The 23,445-nt window shown below is 41.0% G+C and overlaps 1 protein-coding gene across 2 annotated transcripts in view; it reads right to left on the bottom strand.

The window, feature by feature from the left end:
- LOC113947740 (cell surface hyaluronidase-like) overlaps positions 1–23,445 on the bottom strand; it is a 47,479-nt gene that overhangs the window by 18,018 nt on the left and 6,016 nt on the right. For both annotated transcript variants that reach the window (XM_027644620.1, XM_027644621.1), the window contains exons 7-16: positions 21,555–21,760; positions 19,839–19,908; positions 19,076–19,204; positions 18,185–18,270; positions 16,697–16,828; positions 16,541–16,576; positions 15,956–16,108; positions 14,517–14,694; positions 8,991–9,206; positions 2,513–2,721 (exon numbers count right to left, since the gene is read on the bottom strand). In XM_027644620.1, the coding sequence (XP_027500421.1) occupies positions 2,513–2,721; positions 8,991–9,206; positions 14,517–14,694; positions 15,956–16,108; positions 16,541–16,576; positions 16,697–16,828; positions 18,185–18,270; positions 19,076–19,204; positions 19,839–19,908; positions 21,555–21,760 (1,415 nt within the window). The remainder of the gene's footprint in view (positions 1–2,512; positions 2,722–8,990; positions 9,207–14,516; positions 14,695–15,955; positions 16,109–16,540; positions 16,577–16,696; positions 16,829–18,184; positions 18,271–19,075; positions 19,205–19,838; positions 19,909–21,554; positions 21,761–23,445) is intronic.

Here is a 23,445-nt window from a genome sequence, read left to right as displayed (position 1 = left end):
TGCCTGACCTGCACAGAAATCCCAATCCTGGTACACATCTCCCTGTCAAATTCCTTATTTCCCCTCTGACCTTCCTTTAGCCAGCACAGAGCAAATCACTCCAGAAGCACGAGGGTTGCCTATCTGCAAAGGCAGCATCCCAGATATAGCCATCCATCATCTTACAGTGACCAGACTGAAAATAGTTTAACTGTTCACTCAGGTTTTGTCTGAAATTATTAATTCTAGAATATTGATATTAAAGTTCATCAAGCATGATTTGGTTTGCATCATATTTGGCGCAGATGTTATGATATTAAGAGTTCATTTTTGGGATATTATTCAGTATTATGAATTTTAAAAGAACAAACAAAACATAAAGCCACTTGGGACAGGTAAAATAATTTCCCTGTTTTTTTATCTCTGATTACTCTGGGTTCCACAATCCAAGATTTCTTCTACTCCAGAAATGATTAAAATACAATGCTTAGTAAAAGTCATACGTGGAACTGCTTAGGCAGACACTTGTTTTCCTTCAAACTCCTAAAGCCTGTTTTTTGCTTCAATTCCTTTACCCTTCCACAGGAATCTATTTTCTCCATGTTTTTCCATGCAGTCTGGACATTTCACTGTTACATCAGCCTGAAGTCTCACATTAGTGAGCATCCAGCATAGTTGAGGTGTAGACAGAGCAGCCACACAGTTCGTTCCCAATTATTTCTTAGCAAGATGCTCTAAATGAAATGAAGTAAAACTGTGGTTTTCCTTTGTTACAGTATACTTCTTGTTTATAATTCTTCAAAACAGATATCTTGCCAACTATTTCTGGATCAGAAAACTCTACAAACCTTTGCCCAGTTCAAATAACTGGTTTCAAACAAGACAAAGGGAACCACAACCACATTGTGGTTTTCAATAGTAAAATGCAGTTAAAGTTGCTGCTTGAACAAGAGCTAAAATTCAAGCTGAGATCGACCAGAGACTCAGTGCTGCCTTCAAATTTAAATCTGTGTCTGAGGACTCTGGGCCAAAGCTTTGGCAAGTATGGATTGGCACAGTGACAGAGCAACCAGTTACTTGTCAGAAGATTTAGCTCTGTAATTGCAAGGAAATAGCTCACCATTTTAGGACAGATAATAATTGCAAAGCTCAGCTTGTCCGTGAGTGACTAATGGGTTTTCCTCTTCCTTGAAGTGCACAAAGATATATTAATACAGAAAACACTGATTTAATTCTAATAATTCCCCTGTGACAGGAGTGTCCAAACACCAACCATCTAGAGACTCAGTCATGGCCCTGCAGCTACTACATCTTTAAATCAAGAGGACCAGCTGGATGTCACTTGCTGGAACGGGCATGTATAAAGAGGAAACATTGCCCTTCTCAGGTGCATTCCCACAGGGCTTCATAGCGGGAACTAAGGACAGTATTTTTCCCCCAGATTTTCTCAGCTCCAAGGTTCAGAGGAACCAAATAAATTCAAGCTTTTGCCAAAACTATCCTACGCTAAAACTGCAGCAGGGAGACTCTGCTGGAGGAGCAGTGGATGGGTGTGGGGTTTGGTGGATAATACTGGAGGGACTTGGGAGCCTTCCAGGTTCACCAGCAGTACGTGCTGCTTCACGCCCTCAGTGCCTCTGCCTTCTTTCATTCCAACTATCTAAAACCTGCTTTGGAAACCCGAGCTTCTGTTGTGTGTAATCATGTAAGGTTTCATTTACAAACCTCTCTCTTTTACTGTAGTGTGTTTTTGCCAATAACCAAGGACTCACACAAACTGCAGAACCCGAGGTGATGGTCAGGCTTTCTTGTGGTGCTCATCCCTTGCAGCATCTCCTCTGTGCAGACCATGGCAATGCACGTCCCTGCTAAGCTGACTGGGTTGCAGGACTCTCTCCTAACAGTGGTACCAGTGCAAAGCACAAGTAATTTCACTGAAGTAAGAACAGTACTAAAACCCATAACTGGAGTTACGCAAAGTGAAACAGATTGCAAGGGACAAAAGTAGCATCTAAAATGGATATACCCTGTCTTTATATAATGCTAGAAGAAAACATAGGAAATAAACACAGCACAGCCTGCAATTTTGCTGTGGTGAAACCTAACATTTTAAAATTTTAGTTAAAAAGAAACAGTGATTCCAATGCTGTTTGGATTACAGAAGATGTAAAGTTTTAAGCACATTCTGATATATTTCTACACTTTATATATATGGGAGATAAATTATGTGTGCAGCAACCAGTACAAACAAATGAACCAGAGCCAGAGTTCTTCTGGAGGGATTTCAGGGACAGCAGGCCAGGACTTATTTGGATTCTATTTCAAAACTTTCTGGAAAGAGAAACATCTCTGCACATCAAAAAAAGCTGGAGTAAAGTGAAAGCAGAAGCATCTCCCTGCATCAGTAAGCGCCAACCTTTAACACCTTGCTTCCACACTCTCAGAACTTGCTGAGACCTTTGAAAGGTCACTTGTGAATAACCTGGAAAAATTATAAAGCTCCAGACCTTTTGAAAACAGCACAGGGCATTACCTGTTGAAGTTGATGGGGTACAGGGTAACATCCTCAGGTGCTCTGCCATCCCACTGGATGACATAATCCTGCTCGAGCATGACGACAGGCTGGTACTGCTGGTACGGTGCTCCTCTGTTCACACCCTGCAGCCTCACGGGATGGGAAGGGTAGGCTGCTCTGGCAATGGACAAGGTCAGGTTCTCGGGGCGTCTGGCCTGGATATAAAGCTGAGGGTGAAAGGAAAATGACAAACACATCCATTAAACCAGCAGGCACAGCAGTAACATGTGCGTTTGATCATCGTTGCCTGTAAATGGCTTTTGCCAATGAAGAGTTCAGAGCATTTGGAAAGTCACTGAAACATTTCCAGTTCAAATAAAAAGGTAAACCAGAAATAGCATCTGCAGCCATCCGTGGGGACACCATGAAGTGAGATATGAATTGTACAGTGCCATAAAAATGTTCACTATTCAAAATCTTTAGGGAGAAGGGTAATCACGGAAGTATTGCAGAGTAACTCTTTTTTATGAATTCAAATAACTGTACTTTAAAAACAGGCTTATTCCATTGAAAATACAGAAAGCTGAAATTATTTCAATGGGCTTTGGATTAGGTCCAGGTATCTAATGGAATCCACATCTTTGCTCTCAAGTAGCAGACTAGGCTGAAATTCTGGGGGCTAAAAATCAGTGACCTGACTATATGACCTTATAGACCAAATACCATATTCCACAGATTTCAGCAAAGCTCTTCTATGCACAGATCAACAGATGCCTCTGACCTGCAGCTCAACTCTACACAACAATTACAAAACCACACTCCAGCTGCATGCTTTTTCTGCCCTGCCATCACTCAAATGAAGGCCAGTTCATGTGGCAAACATTAGTTTTAAGGCTGACGCATGATGTTCCCCTGCTTTCTGCCATGTGAAATTCCAGTGCAAAAGTAGGATGCACAGCTAGTCATACAAATCTGTCTCTGCACGCAAGGCTGTAGCAGGCAGCTTGTCATATTCCCTGAAGGGTTTCAGATGCACTGAGGACAGATGAGGACACCTATAATCCTGCTGCTCACTCTCCCGCAGCGTAGAATAAGGCTCTTTGCATCAAGAACTTAAAACATCCAACACAAAAATCCATGGTAGCTCAGGAATGTCTACGCTTCCACATGAGCATACATCCATCAAAATTATTTTTAAACTCCATTTATGTCTTTGAGGTAGATCTAAATGGAGGCAGTAGTTTCTTATCAGATTTTAATTCCCCAAGGATACAAGCGCAGCCAAGACTAGCAGAGAGATCGTGACTCCGTCTATCAGAGTATCTGCCTTGCAATGCAGGGCCCTCACATCTCCACATCTGCTTCTCTTCCTCTTTTCTACACAAACCAAAAGCTCTGCCAAACCAGACTATCTCTCACTGATCTATATGTGGGCTTATTTTAGTTGGGGATTCTGTGGAGTTCAGCTCCCAGTTCCAGTTTCATGCTCAGAAGGACTCTGTGGTTGTGCCTGTTCCTGATGTTGAGTTTGAGCTCCTCAGGACCTCCAAAAGACAGGCCATCTTTGCCTACCCTTTGTCTCACCCCTGAATTCAGCAGCCTCATGCTGAATGCTCAAGTTAAAAATTTGGGTCTTATGTCAAAGAAGCAATCCAAAAGTGGTTGTAAATGTTTCTTGGCTATTCAATCCATTCCTCCTTTCACGCCATTACATGTTAATGATGAGAAGCTATCCTGAGTGATGTCTGCAGACCCTCAAAGATTAAAGTGAATCCCAGAATGACCTTAACATGTATTTTTCCTGATGGCTGAAAGTATTGATCAAGTAATTCTCTCCAAACAAATCTCTGAGCACAGCCCATTTGTTCATTCTTGATGGATCAAGGAAGAATAAATTATTTGTACAGTCTGATAAAAGATTTTTTTTAATCTATGAGACCAAGAAGAAAAATCTATTTTGCATTCATAAGCAAACCACAATTGGAAAGTCAGTAACATGCAATACAATGAACTATATTTCAATCTCATTTGGTTATATTGGGATGGGGAAATACTGAGATCAGAGCAGGGGGTCAGATCTGAAATCCCATCAGTATATTCATTTATCTCAACCAAAACAGCACTTTCTAACAAAGAACAGTTGGAATGAACTTACTACAAAATTAAATGGACCAATGATAGAATAAACCAAGAAAAGAATGAGGTGCGTTCAATGTACCCCAAAGTTTCCTAAATTACAGACTACCAAGAACAAAAGATTCCTATGTAATTTAAGCTATTTGTGTAAAGAGGGAAAAAAAAAAAAATCCAGCAAGGTATGCGTGGCCTAAGCTGCTTGCTACTATGGTTAATGAGTCCAAAAAAGGGCAGGAAGAGTTTGCAGAACGCTTCAGTAATATGACGAGGAAAGCATGTCACAGATTTGTTGATAACATTTTCCTCCAGAGGCCTAGGCACCAAGTCACAGGTCTGACATTAAGGATAATGGTGACAGCTGTTTTGAGACTGAAACGGTAATTACCAGAACAAGGAAAAATGTCACATATGTGTTATAGAATCATTTGTAAAATGACTTGTCTCCTGCAGTCACCACCGGTGGCCACTGAGTGACTGCCTTCCAGAACTGCCACCGAGGATGTGATTTTCAGTCCCTTGGGGATACAACAGTGTATCTGGTGGATCTTGCAAAATGTTTCTCACTAAAGGAGGTCCCAGCAGGTAAATGCCCTGATTAATCAATCCAGATTCTGTGTGAAGAGACTGTTTTGCCCACAGGGAGCATCACTAAGTCAACAGGACTCTGGAATGAAAAATCCATCCACTTTCTAGAATGAAAATCCATCCTCCTTAGCAACATCTCCACGATTTTCGGTTGACTCCATCAAAATCTTTAAAAGAAAGTGGGTCATAAAGAGATTTTACAATATGAGAAGTGGTGACAACTTAATGTAATAGAAGAAGAAAAGCTGGTTAAAATGTTATAAAATGTGAACCTTCTACTTGCCTAGATGGTTTAATGGACATAGTTGTTATTTTAGCTGCTTAACACTTCATGCTAAAGAGATGTGTCAGATTTCCCTGTGCTTACATGGCAATTTTCCCGAGTAGATTGTGAAACTGAGAAGATAAGTTCTTTACAATTCAGAGGAATCTGCTATTCAACTGGATACTGAGTATGGAGATAAGCAACATGCAAAGTACTGGAACTGACAGTCTTGGTTTCTGAGAAAACATTTTCTTGCTTTCTAGTTTCTTTACCCTTGCTTTTGTTCTGTGGTGCTGTCAGTTATCAAGCTGGCGAGAAACACCTTAATAATGAGAAGCTCAAAACATATCTTCTCTTTTCTGGTTGACTGATTGTTCAAAAAAGGTTAATTTCTTAGGGAAAAACCTTTTGTTGACAAAATTTCCCAGTAAACACTTTAAAAATTCTTTCTTGCAGAAATTAAAATATGTGGCTTGCTTTTTCTAAGACACGTGGAGTGTCACTGACACCAGGAAAACTACTTTGAGTTTCAATTGGTGTACATCAGAGATCAAAATTGGATATCTTTGTCCAAAAACAGATACCATAAGCTGAAAACAGACACCAGGCTTTTCTTTCTTCACAATCTGTTAGGTTCTGATAATCCTCAAGCACCACAGATACCCTGGGACTGTATGGATTCCTTGTGGCTAGAAAAGCCCCACTCGCTTACATTCTGCATCTCTTGCTTGCTGTACATTTAGGAGCATCAGTACCAAAAGCAGCCACAGAGATACCCAGTCCACAAAACCATGGAGGTGCAGGATCAGTGCAATTGCAAACATTCACTGAAAGAACAGAGTTAACAAAAATGGAATAATTTCTATTTCAGCCAACTGCAGTTTGGTAGTGACTAAGCGAACTGGTGCAAAATCAACAGCATTTCCTAAGGTGTTTTAGAATTGCAAGGCATCAATTTTTTGTTAATTCAAAGCTGACACTCATTTGGCTATGTGGCAGTCTCTTATGACTCTCTAACACCTTCTTAAGCTTATAAAAGAAAATAGCACATACTGCCAAAAACTCTGCTTATTTTAATAAAGAATAATACCAAAAAGGAGAATTTCCACAACCTCCCCTCGTGAGCTGCTGTGAAGTCTGTGGGCAAGCAGTAAGTGCACAGCTTCAACTGCCCAGTGGGAGCCAAGGCACTTGTCTTACAATTTATATAAAAATCAGAAAAGGTTCAGGAATCTTATTTACATTTTAACAAGTAATGGAGGTGCCAAGGAGTCTCCAGTTCAGTGCCATTGGAAATCTCACACACCTACATGAAGAGAACTATGAAATGAGCCTCTCCCTACATTTTCTATTACTGGCTTTTGCAACAGGGAGGTTGACAGAATACCAAGGGCCTCAGTGCCCTGATGATGGAATCTGAGTGACTCACAGAGACTGCCAGAAGATGTGGTGCTGACAGCTCTTGGGATTTCCCTGTGAGTCTCCCTCTACTTAATGTTCCTCCTCAAAGCCTTGCTTTATTTACATTACAACATGAGAGTTTCAACTATCATAAAAGAGCAAAGGGGTTGGTCTTATCTTGGCAACAGCAACCTTACAGGCTCCAGAAGCAAAAGGGGAGGACAGAAAGACCTGATAGTTCTTGCTTATGTGAATCTCATGATTTTCAGCTGGTCCCAGAACCCTTCTTTGGTAGCCTTTTTTGTAGGCTACCAAAGAAGCCTAAGCATGAGATATTATTTAGTGCTCCCTGCTCAACAAAGGTCTTGGACACCACATGGGAAACATGGCATGATGCTGCTTGGAGACAGTGAGGAGGAAGGCCAAGAACTAACCATAAGAGGGTGGGAATGTCAGTCTGAGCTGCCAGATTAAAACACCCTCAGGAAAGCCTGTCCCCAGGATTTTTTGGAGCTAAAAACACTGCCAGAGGAATTGTTTTTCCCCAGGAGTTTCCTTTCTTGGGCAAATTACATCCAGGAGAAGAGGAGCATGAAATGGGAATGAAAGAAACCAAGCAGAAAGGAATTAACTGTACTCTAGGCACTTAGCTCAGAAAGGATTTGCCTGCAATGTTAGCTGAAGGACTTGGATCTCAGTTTTCCATGCCAAGTAGCCCATCCCTAGACTGACTATCTTGGGCTCTATTCAGCAGTAACATAGGAGTCACTATTTCCTTCAGCTGAAAGGACATTTTCACCTGCTTGAACTAGGGAAGAATAAAAGTTCTTGTCTACCAGAGCTACATGAAAAGGAAAACAGATTTTGTAATAAAGTTGCTAAGATCAAAGCAAACCATCTTTCTCTATAATCGGGTTCACTGTTTTAGGCTTTTGATCTGAAGTATGACACTCAGAATTCAGCAAGCAAACAAATCACCACTTACTCAGGGTGCTGAGAATCAGAGTTAAGCTGAAATATTCTGACAATTATACTTTTCAAATTAATCAAACCCTGCTGCACGGGACCAATTTCTTCTACATGCTTCTTCTGCACATACATATATTTCCCTCCCCAAAACCCATAAAATGAAGCATTTAATATGACCTTTACTCATCCTGCTGGATGCTGATGAGTTGAAAAACTCTGGTAAGTAATGGATCCTGGAGAAGCAAATGTTTATGCTTGCCTAAACCTAGCCAAGGAAATTTTCTATGGTGGAAAAACTGCCTCACCATGTAGAGTGCCATAACCAGGAGTATATTAATAGAAATAAAAGCATAAATGCCTACTTATTTGCAATTCTGAATTTAACTTTTAGGTTGCCAGATCAGGGTTGACCGTTTCTCTAGAGAAACAGAGCAAAACTAAGTGCCAAGGACAAAACCCTAATCCAATGGGTGTGTTTCAGAGGAGCCCAGTCCTGTTTCTGCCTAGCCAAAGCACACCAGGGTTTTTAAGTCCAATGTTTAGATACTTAAATAGCAACTCCTGCTCTCTGCTGTGCAACTAAAGCAAATACATACAATTTATTTTAGCTTAAGGAGACACACATACCCTGGATATTCACTGCTGTGAAGGTTTAAGATCATCCTGACCTAAGGCTGACCATCCTTCAGCCAGTGATTTCTGGATGGGAAATATGCAGGAGTTTGCATCTCAACCACCCATTTCACCATCCTGAACACAAGTAGGGTGTACCAGAGAAGTAACATCTTCCATTACTGAAACTTGATTCACCAGAACTATCCACTAGAACCCCACAATAGAGTGGACAAATGCCTGGAACTAGAAAACACCAAATTTTCCTCCAACTCAATTTCAACTTGCAGCTTCTTGTGGGCAATGGGAAGAGATGGGGCTCTTTATAGCAGGCAACTGCACAACAGGAGCTTTACTGACTCCTTGGAATTAGGCAGATGACACAGAAAGGAGTAAGATTATGCCAAATTTATCATTCAGCTCTTATCTCACAGAATATTTGAGGACACTTCACTCCATCACCCCTCACAGACTGAGGATGCCCACCCTGCACACCCCGTGGTGCTGCCAGCAGCTGCCCCCCGTTACCTGTGCGAATTTCCCTGTACACATCACCCCATTCCAGCGTGGGACAGTGAGACACCCGGGATGACGCAGCAGGTAGTTGTCCGCTCTGCCCACAAAGGTGTCTGGGTACCCTGTCACCGAGCCATCCAGGTCATGGAAGACTGACATTTTGTCACCATCATTGTCATTGTTTCCAAACCACTGGCCTGGTCTGCCAAAAAACACCTTCAGTCCCACCTAGAGGAGAAAATAGGATGAAAAATCACCAGTCAGCTCAAAGTAAGGACTTGCACTTGCAGCGTTCCAACAGCCAAAACAGTGGTACAGCTGGAACTGGAGAGCTCTGTTGTCTGAGCAAAGAGTTTTGGTTTGCCTCTTCTATTTAGGAAAGAAATGCCAGCCATGCTGGTTTTCCTCTCGTTTCTTAATCCCAGGAGATGTTTTCACAAAAACTGGACTTTTCGTTCTTTGAAATGCACCCACACAACCATGTGTTGTTAAAGTCATACAGCAATAGATTGAGTGGTGGCAAAAGGAAGAGGGTGCCTGAAAGTGGAGGAAGTACTGGATGATTAGGAAATTTACTGAAGAATATCACAGCTTTTGATGAAGAAACAAAAATTACCGGATATTTGGGGAATTTTCTCATATATTTTCCATGTCTGTTCTTAGTGGTTCCGTGAGTGTCATTTTTTTCTAATTGTTCCTCCTAAAGCCCTATAAAACTTTTAAAAGTGACAGCAATTCTCAGAATTGGCTCTTGTGCACATTCTAATATATCCCATGAAGAATTCATTTTTTTTTTTTAGGAAATAGAAATAACAGGAAGTAGCATTATCCTCATTATCTCTGTTCTCAAGATTTTTCAGTAGCTAAGTAAAAATATCTGCCCTGATATGAAAATCCAGCAAAAAAAGAAAAGTGCAGATGTTCAGCAAATAAAAAAAAAAAAACCAAAAAAAAAAAAACCAAACTAAAAAAAACCAACCACGGAATATTTTAACGTCTGCAGATAAAATTATTACAGTCTGTGAAGATTAAGTTCTGAAGTAATCAAGAAAATAACTACTCCAGGTCAAGCATTCCAAATGAATCCGGAGCAGTGTGCATGAAAGCAAACAGCATAAATAGCAACTGGATCACACCAACCCAAAGGACTGTAATTTGTTCCATTTAGCCCAACTAATTTTAATTGGACTGTGCACATGAGTAAGAATTAGGGTCAGCAGGATTAGGCTGCAAGTTTACTAAAGGCTTTAAAGGCTTTATTTTAACAATAATAAACAGAAGGGCTTAGGAGAATAGGAGGGTTATTGTGATTCTGAGTTAGATGGGAAGCCCATTGCCTTAAAAAGAATGACCACTGCAGCAATAACTGCTTGCAAAAAAGAAGTCTTTATTCCTTTAAAATTAAATTGAAACCTAGAACCATTTTCCTGCCACCTTCTTGTCTAAGTATATATCTCATAAATAAACACCTGAAACATTCTCCTTTAAAGGAGGTTCAAACACATGCAAATTTAATTTGTATTTTTGAGTTTGTTAGAACGTTTTCTTACTGCACTGCAGGAAGTTTTTCCCAAAAGGCTACTTGGCAAAGTAGGAGGATCCCAAAAGTTGTTTTTTTTCTCTCGTTTTAATTTATAAAAGAAGAGATTTTAAAAAATGTAAACACTGCTGCAGCTCAAAGGTCTCTTATAAATACTTTGTGACAGTGCAGTTCTGGAGTTGAATATGAAAACAGGCACTTCACTGGGGAGGAGAACAAAGTCAGCTGCACTTCAAACCAAAGGAAGGCACAGCCAGTACAGCTTACATTTGATCAACACTCTCAGTGTTTCCATCCAGCAGCAGACAGTTTTGGTGCTAATGCTATTCTGATCTCTAACATTCTCCTCTAAAAAGTCTGAAAGTCAGAAATTAAATAAAAATGTTAATGAGCAGTGTGACTTCCTTTATAAGCCTCAAGGTTACCTTAGTTTGGTACACTGTAGGATAGGGGTGTAACTGGGTTTGCAGTTACAGCTATGGTACTGTATATTTTTTTCTAAGTGCACACACAGGAACAAAAACTCAGCTCCTCAGGTATGTTCACATGGAGCTAGGAATGAGCTAGAAGAGGGTGCAGAGACAGGTCATGTCTAGATACCATACTGCTATTCAGACACCTAATTTTCACTAAGTGTGAATTGCCTCAGAGTGATATGGTATAAAGGTTACTTGAATTACCTCTCTGAAGCCTGACAGGGAGACCTGACAGATGATGTTTATATGAGTGTGTAATCTCTTAGGAATATGCTAACTCAGCCTGTCCAAAGGCAGGCATCTAACACACCTGCAGGGTAGACCTGATGATTGCATTCTCTAAATTAAAAAATAATAATGTACTGGAAAGCATTGTAATAGCTTGCAACTTTTTCTAAAATTCAAGTGTTGGCACAAACTGCCAATAAAAGACATACCATACCACTGTATCACTGTTATCATTTTAAGAAAACCATTTTCATGCAGTGTTAATCTTCCTCTGTTTTGCCACCCAAGGACTCTGCCCCCATGGTTTTTGCTCTGCTGGAGTGATGCAAACCCTCATCCTGCCAAGTTCCCTTTGGTCAGGCGTCTCTGGAGGGTTGGGATAATTTTTTATTGCCCTCATTTTTAGGAGATAACAGACTTTAACTCAGTGCTTGCTTTTCTTTTTCCCATCCTGAACTGTTTGCAAATGTGTGCTTTGACACAGAAACTCAGCACTAAGACAACTCAGGCTAAACATAGTAAAGTCAACATTAGGAAGCGCCCATCTCTTAGCCAGGCAGGACTGCAATCCCATGGGAGTCGCTATTCCATAGCCAGAAGTCAGCACTGGCCCCTGTGGGCTCTTCTGGGGACCACAACACCCCTCCCAGCACAGACTGCTGGGGTTTCTTTGGCACAAATAGTTTCTGAGATGCCATAGTGTTGGCACAGGTAGGAGTAGAATAGGCTTGAATCCACCCTGAGCTCCTGGCTGCAGGAACAAAATAACCAGAGGGACTTTTAGCAGCGGAGGTAAAAAGAGCTTGTGATAGTTTGGGAGAGTTTGTGAATCTCTTGCACCTGCTGAAGGTGGTCTTGTTCATGGGAGCCCAAAAGGTCATGTACACCCTCTTACTCCTCACCTCACTCTACAGGACCTGTGCCCCACATGGATGGGGGATAAATGAGTTGCTTTTTTATGAATAAAAAGAGATCTGTCAGGTCTTCTAAAGAAATGATGCACAAGTGTTCTGTCTGGGCATGGCTCTGTTCTGGGCTGTGCCATCTTCTTCGAGCTCTCCAGCTCCTTCTGACTGACAGATGTACAGGGGATCACAACCATCAGTCATGACCTCAGCTGGGTTAAAACCAACTACTGCTTCCACTGCTTTGAAATAACTTTTTTTAAGCACTCTTTTTAAAACAAACTCTTTTTAAAACAAACAAACTCTTTTTAAAACAAACAATGCTAGCAATAATCTTATTCATGATAAATGCACAGATAATATGTGGGATTTAGCTTTGTCGAAGGAAAGGCAAGTAGAAATACTTTTTGTGTAGTGTAATGTTTAGGTCTTCTGTTCTGCTTGACTGTTATTTTTATGCTGGATTTAAACAAGACCTGACTGGCTTTATTATTTTGTTTTCTAACCAATCTTCTGATTAGTCTGATTAATTATACAATTATTCCTTCAGATGACTAATAGTTTTGTCATCACTATAAAACTTGCAGTAATGTTTAATTTCTTCTTAAAAAACTATGGTAAAATTATGTCCTTTAGGGAATTACTACTTAGCCACCCTTTAAAAAGTAATAAAGTGAACCCTGGAGATGGAAAATTAATTAAAATTGTCTACAGGCTCTATCTTAACAAGTCGAAGATATATTAACCCATATAGCAATGAACAACAATAAACTGGCTGTGGCCCTTCAAGTCTGAAATCAGATGTAGCACATCTGGGTTGAATCCAGATAAAACAGAATCAAAATGAAAATTGGTGGGATGCAGGTGCTTACAAATATAGATTTTTTTAAGTTGTTAAAATACCAAATATAAAAATGGATATTTTTTTGGAAATGTACACGCAATAAATAATTTTTGGGATAATGTCATTAGGGTTTGGTTTTGTTTAGGGTTTTTTGTAATAGGCTTACACTCCACTACTTTAATTTGCTTTACAGAAGAGTTTAGGATGTCTTCAGGCCATTTTTGCTTTGAAAACCTTGTATCCTAAAGACTTTGCAGTACTAAACTGCCTCTCAGACAAAAAAATGCTGGATGTTTGACAGGCTCATTGGCCTCAAATGGTGTGACTGTATTAAAGAGCTGCATTTTCAGCCGTTCAAGGTGTAATGTTCATAGATATCAACTGTCTGAAACCATTCTGGTGGACAGAGTCCTACAGCCATTACTGGAGGAAATTTTCCGCTCTCTTCTTCTCCACTGATCAGACTTTTTTCTCTAGGCTCCCCTCCCCAGTCCCAGGTTGATTTTCTCATTCATGTTCCCCATGACCATCTCATAACCACTTCCCCAAGGGAGGACATGAAGACGGTACAGCAAATTAGCCCTTATTCCAAAGCTCCATCAAGCATTTAAGGTAACTAAGATCTCCTTACCAAAATACACTGTGTTTTCTTTAGGGGGAGCGGTCAAGTGACTGCAGCCAACGTCATCCTCTCATGAAATACCCTCTGGTTCTTGGTCTGAAGTGTACCAGGGAGGGGACACAAACTGTCTGCTTGTCAGAGGGAGTGATATCGGTCAATCTCAGAGCAGTGGAAATTTTCCTCAAGCCAAACCTCAAGCCAAAGTTACTACAGTTCATGGACATCCTAACAAGTATGGACCTTGTCTGAAAAAAATCTAAGGAGAGGTCACGACCCCTGGGAGCGAGCCAGGTGGAATCTGTCATTTCCCAAGCCAAGTATACAGGGTCGTGATCCCTGCAGGAATCCAGGACAAGGACTGGAATTGCTCAGCATCCTACAGCTCCTGCCAAGGCAGAGATACAGAGCTTCATTCTGCTGTCACAGCTCAAAGCAAGTCCCTGTTGTGCTCAACAGGAATTTCACAGCTGATCCCAGAAACTGGGTCATGGCTTTACTTCTAAGTGCATTTGCTATTTCTGTAGAAGAACTGTACTGCAGCTCACCAGCTCCTGACATCTCATGTGTGACCCTCTCAGCCCCTGAGGCCAGGTCCTCACCACGTCCTCAGCAGCTGGCAGTGCTGCACCAGCTAAGAATTGTGTTCTGGGTCTTCTGGTTACAGGGTGAAACCTTTCTCCAATGCAATTATTTTATGTATGTCTGCCCAGGCATAAGGTATCATCATATTTTATTTGCCTATTAAATAACCTTCATTAATTTAAAAAAAAAAAAAAAAGTGTTGCAAAATAAATTGTTGGCATGTACCAATGTAACAAGCACCATGGCTTGGAAATCCTGCTGTGGGATAGATCTCTCATCACTTCTAAAAACTTCAAAAACCTGCCCATCTAATAGCACACATTTCTGTTTCTCTTACTTACACTTTTCTCCATCAGGATCTGCGACACATTGTTCTGGGGGCTGATCTGCCAGGAATTTTTCATGAAGAATCCAATGGCACTTGAGTGTCTGTCAACAGTTGGGGTGAACTTCTTGAAAGTGCATCCTGCCATCCTGACAGGCCCATCATAAATCTGGAATCCACGAATAGGGAATGTCCTGGGAGATTTAAATACCAACACAGTCCTGTGTTAAAAGCTTAGGAAAATTCTGAGTCTTCTGACAGCATAGAAGGATATTAACAAGCAGCTAAACCACCTTTTCTTTTCCAAAACTGAAATGTGAGGACTCCTCACATGGGAAAGATGAAACTCTGCTGAAGATCCTGTATAGGATGACGCTCAAAAGCCAAAAACATGACTCATAAGCTTGCCTAAGGCTTGCAGGCTGGGGTAAAGCAGCTCAAAGCCCTTGCCCCCAGCCACCCAGGAGTTCATCACCAAGATGAAGACCAAAAGGGCTTTATGTCAGCATTGCCATCAGGTTCCTTGTTCCGGGGTAGGCAGGTTTCTCAGGAAAACATGAGCATGACTGGAAAATGATAGCAGTAAGACTCCCTGGAGGCAAGTGTCTCCTTGGAAGCAAGTGCAGAAGGACAGATATCAGATGTTCTGTCATACCTCTTTCCAAGAGCACGCTGCTTAAAAACGTGATTAGAGCTTGTCTGAACTGCAAAAGAGGGGTTTTTTCAATTTCAATAAAATCACCAATAATAACTGAGGATAGATCTGATTATTCTTACTGTCCTACAGAGATCCCATTCCTGTTAACACTTATGGTCGAGACATGTATAGCCAGGGCTGTGTGCATGGCATATCTAATGAGTACTGCTTATTACTTAATTTTATATACCTTGTGGAAGGTTTAATAATTGGTAAGCTTGACCAAAACCAAACATTAAGGTAGAATCTAGGGTTGGAGAAGCACACCTTGCTGTGAGGATAGGGGTAGGCACTGTAGTTGCTAGAGAGAAGGCTGTGCTGCTGAAAATGGAAAATAACATACAGCTGTCAAAAAAGAAAGAAGATGCTATAAAAATGATTTATCCTTTGTCAAACCAGCCATGTTTTCCCAGTTACACTTGCAAGAGGGAGGGTGTCATGGTGTATGGGAGCTGCACCATCACCTCAACGCTGCGCTACTGAAGCACTACACAAAAGCCAGTGGTATATCTCAGATTGTTTAATCCATTCTCCAGTGACTAATAAACTAAGGAGAAAACTAAATCAAACACATTAACTCAAGAATGCTCTCGAGCTGTTGGCCTAAAGAGTGAGTTTATTTGGATGCTTATTATTTCTGGCCTGTACAATAATTTAAACACCTGGTATAAATTACTCATCAGTAGTGACATTAATTCCTAAGGCTTTTCTTCTAGCTTATACTCACGCCAGGAAGAAATGGCAGAAGAATAACTCACTTGTTTCTGGGCAGTGTTCTGTATTCTCCATTTGCCCCTTTTCCCCAGTAGCTGTTTTGACCTCCCTGGGAGCCAAAGTTGCTGCTTTCTCCAACAAAAATTGAGCGTGTAACCTCCAGGCTGGAGCCTTCATCTGTCGGGAAAGTCCCATCACTGCAAGCAAAGAAACACAGCAGCACAGCACTACTGATTAATTAACACTTTTAATTATACCACAGACACAGAAGGAGTTTTTCTTTATTTTGGAAGCTATAAGAAGCTGCCTTGAAGTACATTTAGAAACCAGCAAGTTAGTGCCAAGGTAGCTTCATGCTTGAGCATCAGGACCTCCTGTTCAGGACCTCCCATTCAGGAGGAAATATCCAGCCATTATGATGTATTCCCCAGACATGTTGAGACAAAGAGAAAGAATAAATTGCCCCTTGTATTAATGGCTGCCCAGGGACAATTTGATGTGGTCTGAGAGGGAAATGTGAGCTTCTCTCCTGTCTAATACTAATTACCAGGGGAGTGTCTCAGCTTCCATTCTTGAGCATGTTACACTGACGAAAAAAAATGTGAAGAAAGTCCATTTTACAAAATTACCTTGCCAGAGTGAGTCCAATTCCATTATCTGAAAACCTGGGACAGAAGAAACACAATAGTGTAAATGATGAGGAATGTCTGCAGTGAATTTGGCCTACAGACCTATTTATGTCTGCTGTGAGGGGAATGATAGAACAGGTCATTACAGTAACTTACCCTGAGTTGCGGAAAATAATGTCACCGCCCCTGGCCCAGGCACCATGGTCATTATTTTTAAAAGCAATAAGACCATCAATCACAGCAGGAACTCGTGGTTTTTCAGGATCAGCATCTTGATGTGGGTGAAACCTGAAGCAAGAAGCTTGGTTAATACAGCACAGGAGACACAGGAATTGACCTCAGACAGAGGCAGTTGTGCCCAACAGACCTTGTTTGGCTTCCAAATATTGGCATGGTGGATCTAAAGAGGTGATATGGTCTGGATCAGTCAGGCCATAAGCCTGATTTCATTTCTGTGCTTCGGTACAAAGCAGAAAACAAGAAACATTCATAAGGATTAAATTCTGGCCCCAGTGAAATGAGCAGGTGATTTTTCACTAGACTTCAATTGGCCCACAGCTACTCCTTAGTTTGATTCAGTGTGATTTAGAGGCATAGAAAACATTTTTCCGAAGTCACTTGGGTCCTTTTGTAGATGTCCTTACAAGGGCCATTGAGAATTCCTGTGTTGGTGCTAGAAAATCAATTAGACATGTTCAAAAATCTCATTCAGCAAAGATAACAGAGTAATTGGAGCTGCTCTCCTTGCCTGTACAGACCAGACCTCCATATGTTTCTCTGTCTGCTGAAAGAGAAACTGTCAAAAGAAAAAAGGATCCACCCTGGGAACTGGGCCCGTCTCAATTACCCACAGGCCATTTCTTGCCATACTGGCTGCTAATGGTAGATTTGGAAAAATTGGGGAAAAAATCATTATTGCTTTATCTGAGTCTACCTTCACCTCCCATTTCTTCCAGCTGATGTACTGAGGCACATGTCTCCTCAGTGCCCGAGGGGGTGACCCTGGCAGGGAAGTCTCACAAGGGACACATAGTCATCCTTTCCTTTCAGGCTTATGGGAACATCCTATGTGGTATTGATAGGGCATAATGGAGGAGAGAAAAAACCAAGGCTTGACCAGGAGCAGCAGCTGATTTCTCTCACAACCTCCTCACATACACTCATAGGACTGCAGCGAGTGAGAAAATGGCCTTAATTTACCTGCTTCCACCCTGTGAAGGAAGCTCAGGGGTTTCAAAGCAGCTGACAAAAACCTTTGAGGCTACTTATTTTCTTCATTAATCCTAGACCAGTCTCAGCAGTCTCTTACATCACGTCTCAGATACAAGTTCTTCTAAGTAATTAGCAATAAATGTTAGAGTTTACAAACTCACTAATGGACTAATGAGATCTAGATCCTCTTTCACATGCTTCACTGCTTAGTCCTCATAACCCCAAGTGCATATGTGCCCTTTTTGGTCAGCAATAACACAAACAATTCAGTGCATATCTGTGGAGTATTTTCCTCTGCACATGAGAGATAGCTTGTGTGCTTTTCTCAGACGTTCCAGCCATAACGAGGCATTAATGATCTGCTAAATGCAATGCAGAAGCCAAGAAGCAATAGGACCATCCAAAATACTCAGCCATACAGCATGTGCTTACCTGGCATTATCAACAGTGAGATACTCTCTGGGATCTTCAGCGTTGGCTCTTGTTGTCTTTACTCCTTTTCCAATAAACAAACCAGCCTGAAAATGCACATGACTCCAATTACTTTAACAGATCGCTCAACAGAGACCAGAGATCCCAGATTTTTATCAATGAACGTGGGCAGCCAGTGCGTGCAGGCACAGAGAGTGCCTGCAGCCTGGGCTTTCTCTTCCTTTTCGGTGTCACTTGGCACTGCTCAGCATGACATTAGCACAGGATGTAGCACGCTGAAGTCAGGACAGAGCCTGCCCTGCCATATGTTATGCATCAGCATCTTGGGCTGTCTTCTGACCCAAAGCAAGGCTCTGAACTCCCACTCTCTCTCTCCCTCGCAGAAAGCAATAAGGGACTCTGCCAAGCTCTTGATAACTTTTTGGAAAAAGAGTGTTGTTAAGAATTAAGGCTTCAAATAACAAGTGACAAGTCCCCTGATAGTCAAAAGAGAACATGAGCTGCTGTAGCCAACTTACAGGCTTTGGGTAAGAGCAGCAACTGCCCTAGACCAAGATGTAAAATATACAAGTCACACAGAACACCACTGATTTCAATATAGAATCTTGAGAAAGGAGTTAAAAATGCATTTTATAACTTACAGGTTATATTTTCATGTAAACAGTATATTGGAGGAAAGTGCCTGGAATGAGACCTTCATTCTGCTCAGCTCCCTCTTTAATAATTAAAAAGACCATCACCCCCAAAAGTTGATTGTGTCTTGATATAGTGTTAAAAAAGAACTTTATCAAAATGTAAGACACCCACAATCAGTTGATTTCAGAGAAGCACACGCAGTCAGCCCCATGCCATACTATTATATTGATAGAAACATAAAAATCATCCACATGCCTTGAAATTGGAGTGGACTCTGTTGTTGTAAAATACTCCCAAGGGGGTATGTTCAGCCTGTCCCTCTGGATACCGCCCCTCAGACTGTCCAGTGGGAACCCGGTGGAAGATGTACCATATCCCCACATCCTAGAAGACAAAGGGAGGTCTGAGAAATGGGACCTTGCAATTCATGAGACAGGTTATCTGGGGAATTTAGGATTTCACACTGTGCTGGCCAGATTTCTAACCTGAGCCTGCCAAACTTGGGTCCTTGGGGACACACACAAGCCCATGACTCTTACACCTCCCAGCTTATCCTTTGGCATGCACAGTGGGTCCCTGGGGAGCACACACATGGATTTAAAAAATGCATTTATTGTAGATGAAATTCATGTGGTGTATTAGAAAACAGTCGATCTGTACAGGCATATTAAACACAAACATGGTTTGGATAAACATAAAGGATAATACAAGGAGAGTGTATATTTATACACACAAATATAAAATTTGATTGAGCATTTAACTATTAACTACTAATAAAAACCAACATTTGCTAAGAGACATCACATACCATTTCCAGTTACAGTTGTGAGAGAAGTCAGTGGAGGAGTGTAGGCAAATACTTACAGTATCTTAAAATAACTGAAGTTCTTAACAGAGGCAAAGGTTGCAAAAGTACATATCTAAATTTTACAGTTATTGCCCTCACACTAATGACACCAATAAAAGTGGAATATATGGGAACTGGAGGCAAAGCATAGCTCTGCCATTAAATGGTTACCTGAGCACCAGCTGCTGCATTCTCTATTAAATTGTTGTTTGGATTTGCAATCCAGAACGTGCTGACAGCCCTGAAAAACCAAAATCAAAATGATCCTAAGCAGTTACCAAACAGGAAGGGATACATTTTCATAGCACTGCACTGGACTTGAGCCACAACTCTCCTATTGACTTTAAAACTCCCCACAACCTTTTAATGACACTCTTAAAGGAAAAGAAACCATCTAGTAATGTCAGACGTGGTCATTTATGGAGCCACATGCTGAACCTATTGTAAATTATATGAGAGCATTAACACAAAATCCATGCTCTGTTCAATGCAGCTGAAGGAAACCCAGGATCTTTTTTTTAAGTTAAGCAGCTTTGGAAGATGTCTGAAAGTGAAACTTTTGGTCTGTTTTTTGAAACTTCAGGGGTAATGGCAGGAGTTAGGGGATTATCTATGAATTTCTGAAGCTTTTGTGGAAAACAAAACAAAACAAAACAGAACAACTCTCCTCACAAGCCGCAAATAACCCATTAAGGAGAAGATTAAGGAGATATAATTTTTATGTCTGTCCCAATAAGGAGTTTTTCTTCAGAGGAAAGATCAGTAGTGGTACAAACAGAAGCCAATATAGCTATGAAAACATTGTCATCTGTTGTCTTACTTCATTGGATAACATCTTTGTCAGTAATAAAGACCACATGTAAAAACACTGTAAACTTTCTCTCATGACTGTACCAATTAATTTGATCATTCTAAGCAGAGATTTTTCAAATATTTTTTATCCACCTTAACTGTTAAATAATCAAAAATCTACTAAAGAAATGCAAAATAAATCTGTAATAACCACACAAGAAACCTTAGCATTTCAGCAACAGTAACTCCAATTAATTCAGTAGAGTTTGTCCACTGCATTCTTTAACAGAAAATATGAAAATACAAATTTCCTCTGCTAAACTGTGTTGCCAGCCTATACTAGGGCTGGAGAAACTTGCACTGAAAGAATTGAAAAGGTGTTCAGAAATGAGCAAAGCACTCTAACATATTTATGATTTAGAGAGTTGAAGCACCTCTCCTATGGAGACAGGTTGAGAGAGTTGGAGGTTGTTCAGTCTGGAGAACAGAAGGCTCCAGGGAGACCTTAGAGCACCTTTCAGTACCTGTAAGGTGGTACAAGAGACCTGGAGAGGGACTTTTGACAAGGGCTTGGAGTGATACGACAAGGGGGAATGGCCTTAAGCTGAAAGAGGGCAGGGTTAGATTAGATATTAGGAAGACATTCTTCACTGTGAGGTTGATGAGGCCCTGGCACAGGTTTCCCAGAGAAGTTGTGGATGCCCCATCCCTGGAAGTGTCCAAGGCCAGGCTGAATGGGGCTTTGAGCAACCTGGTCTAGTGAAAGGTGTCCCTACCCATGGCAGGGGGGTTGGACCTAAATAATCTTTAAGGTCCCTTCCGACCCAAGCCATTCTGTGATTTCATGATTCTCTAAAAAAAATGACAGGAATAACCACCAGCAAATATTCCTTGCCTAGGATTCATGCAGGTGTTAGTAGATATCTTCGCAAGCAAAACATGGTCAAGTTTTAAAATGAAAAATGGTAGAAAAAGCTACAATTTCTCATTTCACATTAAATAGCACCTTTCAAGTTTCACCACACCATTCTTCAGGACCCAGCTATAAAGTACAATGTAAGTGCAAAACCTGGTTACAGCTCCTGGAGCACTTACATGCAGTCAGTGCTTGGCACAGGAGTGTAATTCCCGTGGACGTGGCTGCGGATGGTGAGGCACATGAGCTCGCTGCGATCTGAAGGCAGGATTGTCCCCGGCCTCGTGAGGAGGCCCAGGTTGTGATAAAAGGTGTTCCTCTGCTCCGTCCCATCTTCCAAGAAGAAACAGTGCCCCAGGGTGTCATAGCCAATGGTGTCTTTTACCTGGGAAAAAGCATACAGGCTACAGCAGGAGCTACAACTGATGTGCTTTGCTTAGCAATAAATTCCCAAAACACTGATGGAGCGGGTTTGCCACCCCTCTGCACAGCGAGAGGTGCCTCCATCAGTCCCTGAGCTGACTCGAAGTACATGCAATGTGCATAGCTGTGGACTGATCTGATATAGCAAAACTGCTATTAAAATCACTCTGAAGAAGATCACATGCATAATTAAAGGAAAAATTCAAAGTGTTTGATTTAAAACCACCCTCAGCTCTAAAAGAGAATATTTGAGTCAGTGTCATGGAGTGACTAGCTGCATAAAGATACGTAAATATAAGTGTGTCTCGCATGATAAACCAACAAATTAGCATGGTTAATCCAGAAATTTTCATGACTGCAACACTTCCAAAATAAAGTAAGAAATTCTTTAAAATGCATCATGTGAAGTAAATTATATTAACGAGATTTCTGCTCTTTCTCCTCCATTCTCAGAAGGTGCCTGGCCACTTCATTCCTGTAATGATCATCTTGGGCAGAGATGGTATTTTACTATTTCAGTCTATTTAATATTAATTGACATGCTCAGGGATATTGCATTAAACCCTAATTCAACCAAGAGGACTTAGCACAATCCTCCTTTGATGTACAATCTTATGAAGATAAATTCAGAAATCCTTCCTTTAAATTTAAATACTAGATCAGGCTAGTTAAAATACCAGCTATTTGTTACTAAATCTTACTGAAACCTTAACTTTGTACTCAAATGATCCCTGTCAGCATATATATATTCTCTCTTCAGGCACACAAAATTCCTGTTGACGTCAGTTATGTCTGTGTTAGACTGCAAGATTAACTAATATTAACCTACTTGGTTATTTTTGTATACAGAGGGATACTTGAAATAAATCGATTTCATAGAATCATATCCTGTTATTTCCCTTTAATGGGCTGCAACTGTACATAACATCTGGAGTCACAAACAGTATAGTCCCCCTAGGTATATCTCTGCTGGATTTCATTGTTTTCCTGGCAGTCACCCCTCTGACTTGTCATCTGCTGCTCTTGTTTCTGCCTCAATGAGGTGTTCAAAAGAGAGTTAAAAATAAGCCACAACACAACCAGATACCCAGCTCTACTGATGGAGTGTTGGAAATCCACTGACCCTGCACACAGGTACAGCTCCTTAGAGTGAGCTGCAGGGAGGGTGACAGAGAACCTACGTACAACAACACTGAACATGTCCCTCCCTGCCAGCCGAGTCTGGGAAATACAGATCTAGGAAATGGATTTAGACAAAAATGCAACTGTCTCTGTCAGCCTGCTAAGATCAATAAGCCTGGCTACTTCTACTCTCCGAAATGATGGGCAGAAGCTGCGCTAAGGAGGCCACAGAGGATTATTTTTGGAAAGAACACTAACAACAAACCACTCATTGTTTTAAACAGCATTTCAATTGTAGAGTTTCATTCTTCTGCATTTAGCTGCAGTTTGACTAATCTGTGCTTCAAATGGCTGCATGAAAAACCAGACTTGTATCCAAAACCAGATTTTAGCTTTAATTAATATGATTAGTCCCAGCTTCAGAACTGCATGGCAGCCCTGAAAAGTTACACACAGGACACTATAGCGATCACTCTCCTGACCAGAAATAATGTGATTGAAAGATCACTTCCATTTGCACTGGAA

The sequence above is a fragment of the Corapipo altera genome, unplaced genomic scaffold (assembly GCF_003945725.1).
Source record: "Corapipo altera isolate COAL_440 unplaced genomic scaffold, ASM394572v1 50, whole genome shotgun sequence".
Lineage (NCBI taxonomy): Eukaryota > Metazoa > Chordata > Aves > Passeriformes > Pipridae > Corapipo > Corapipo altera.
Note: the sequence above shows the minus strand (reverse complement) of the source record. Positions and strands in the feature narration are given on the sequence as shown.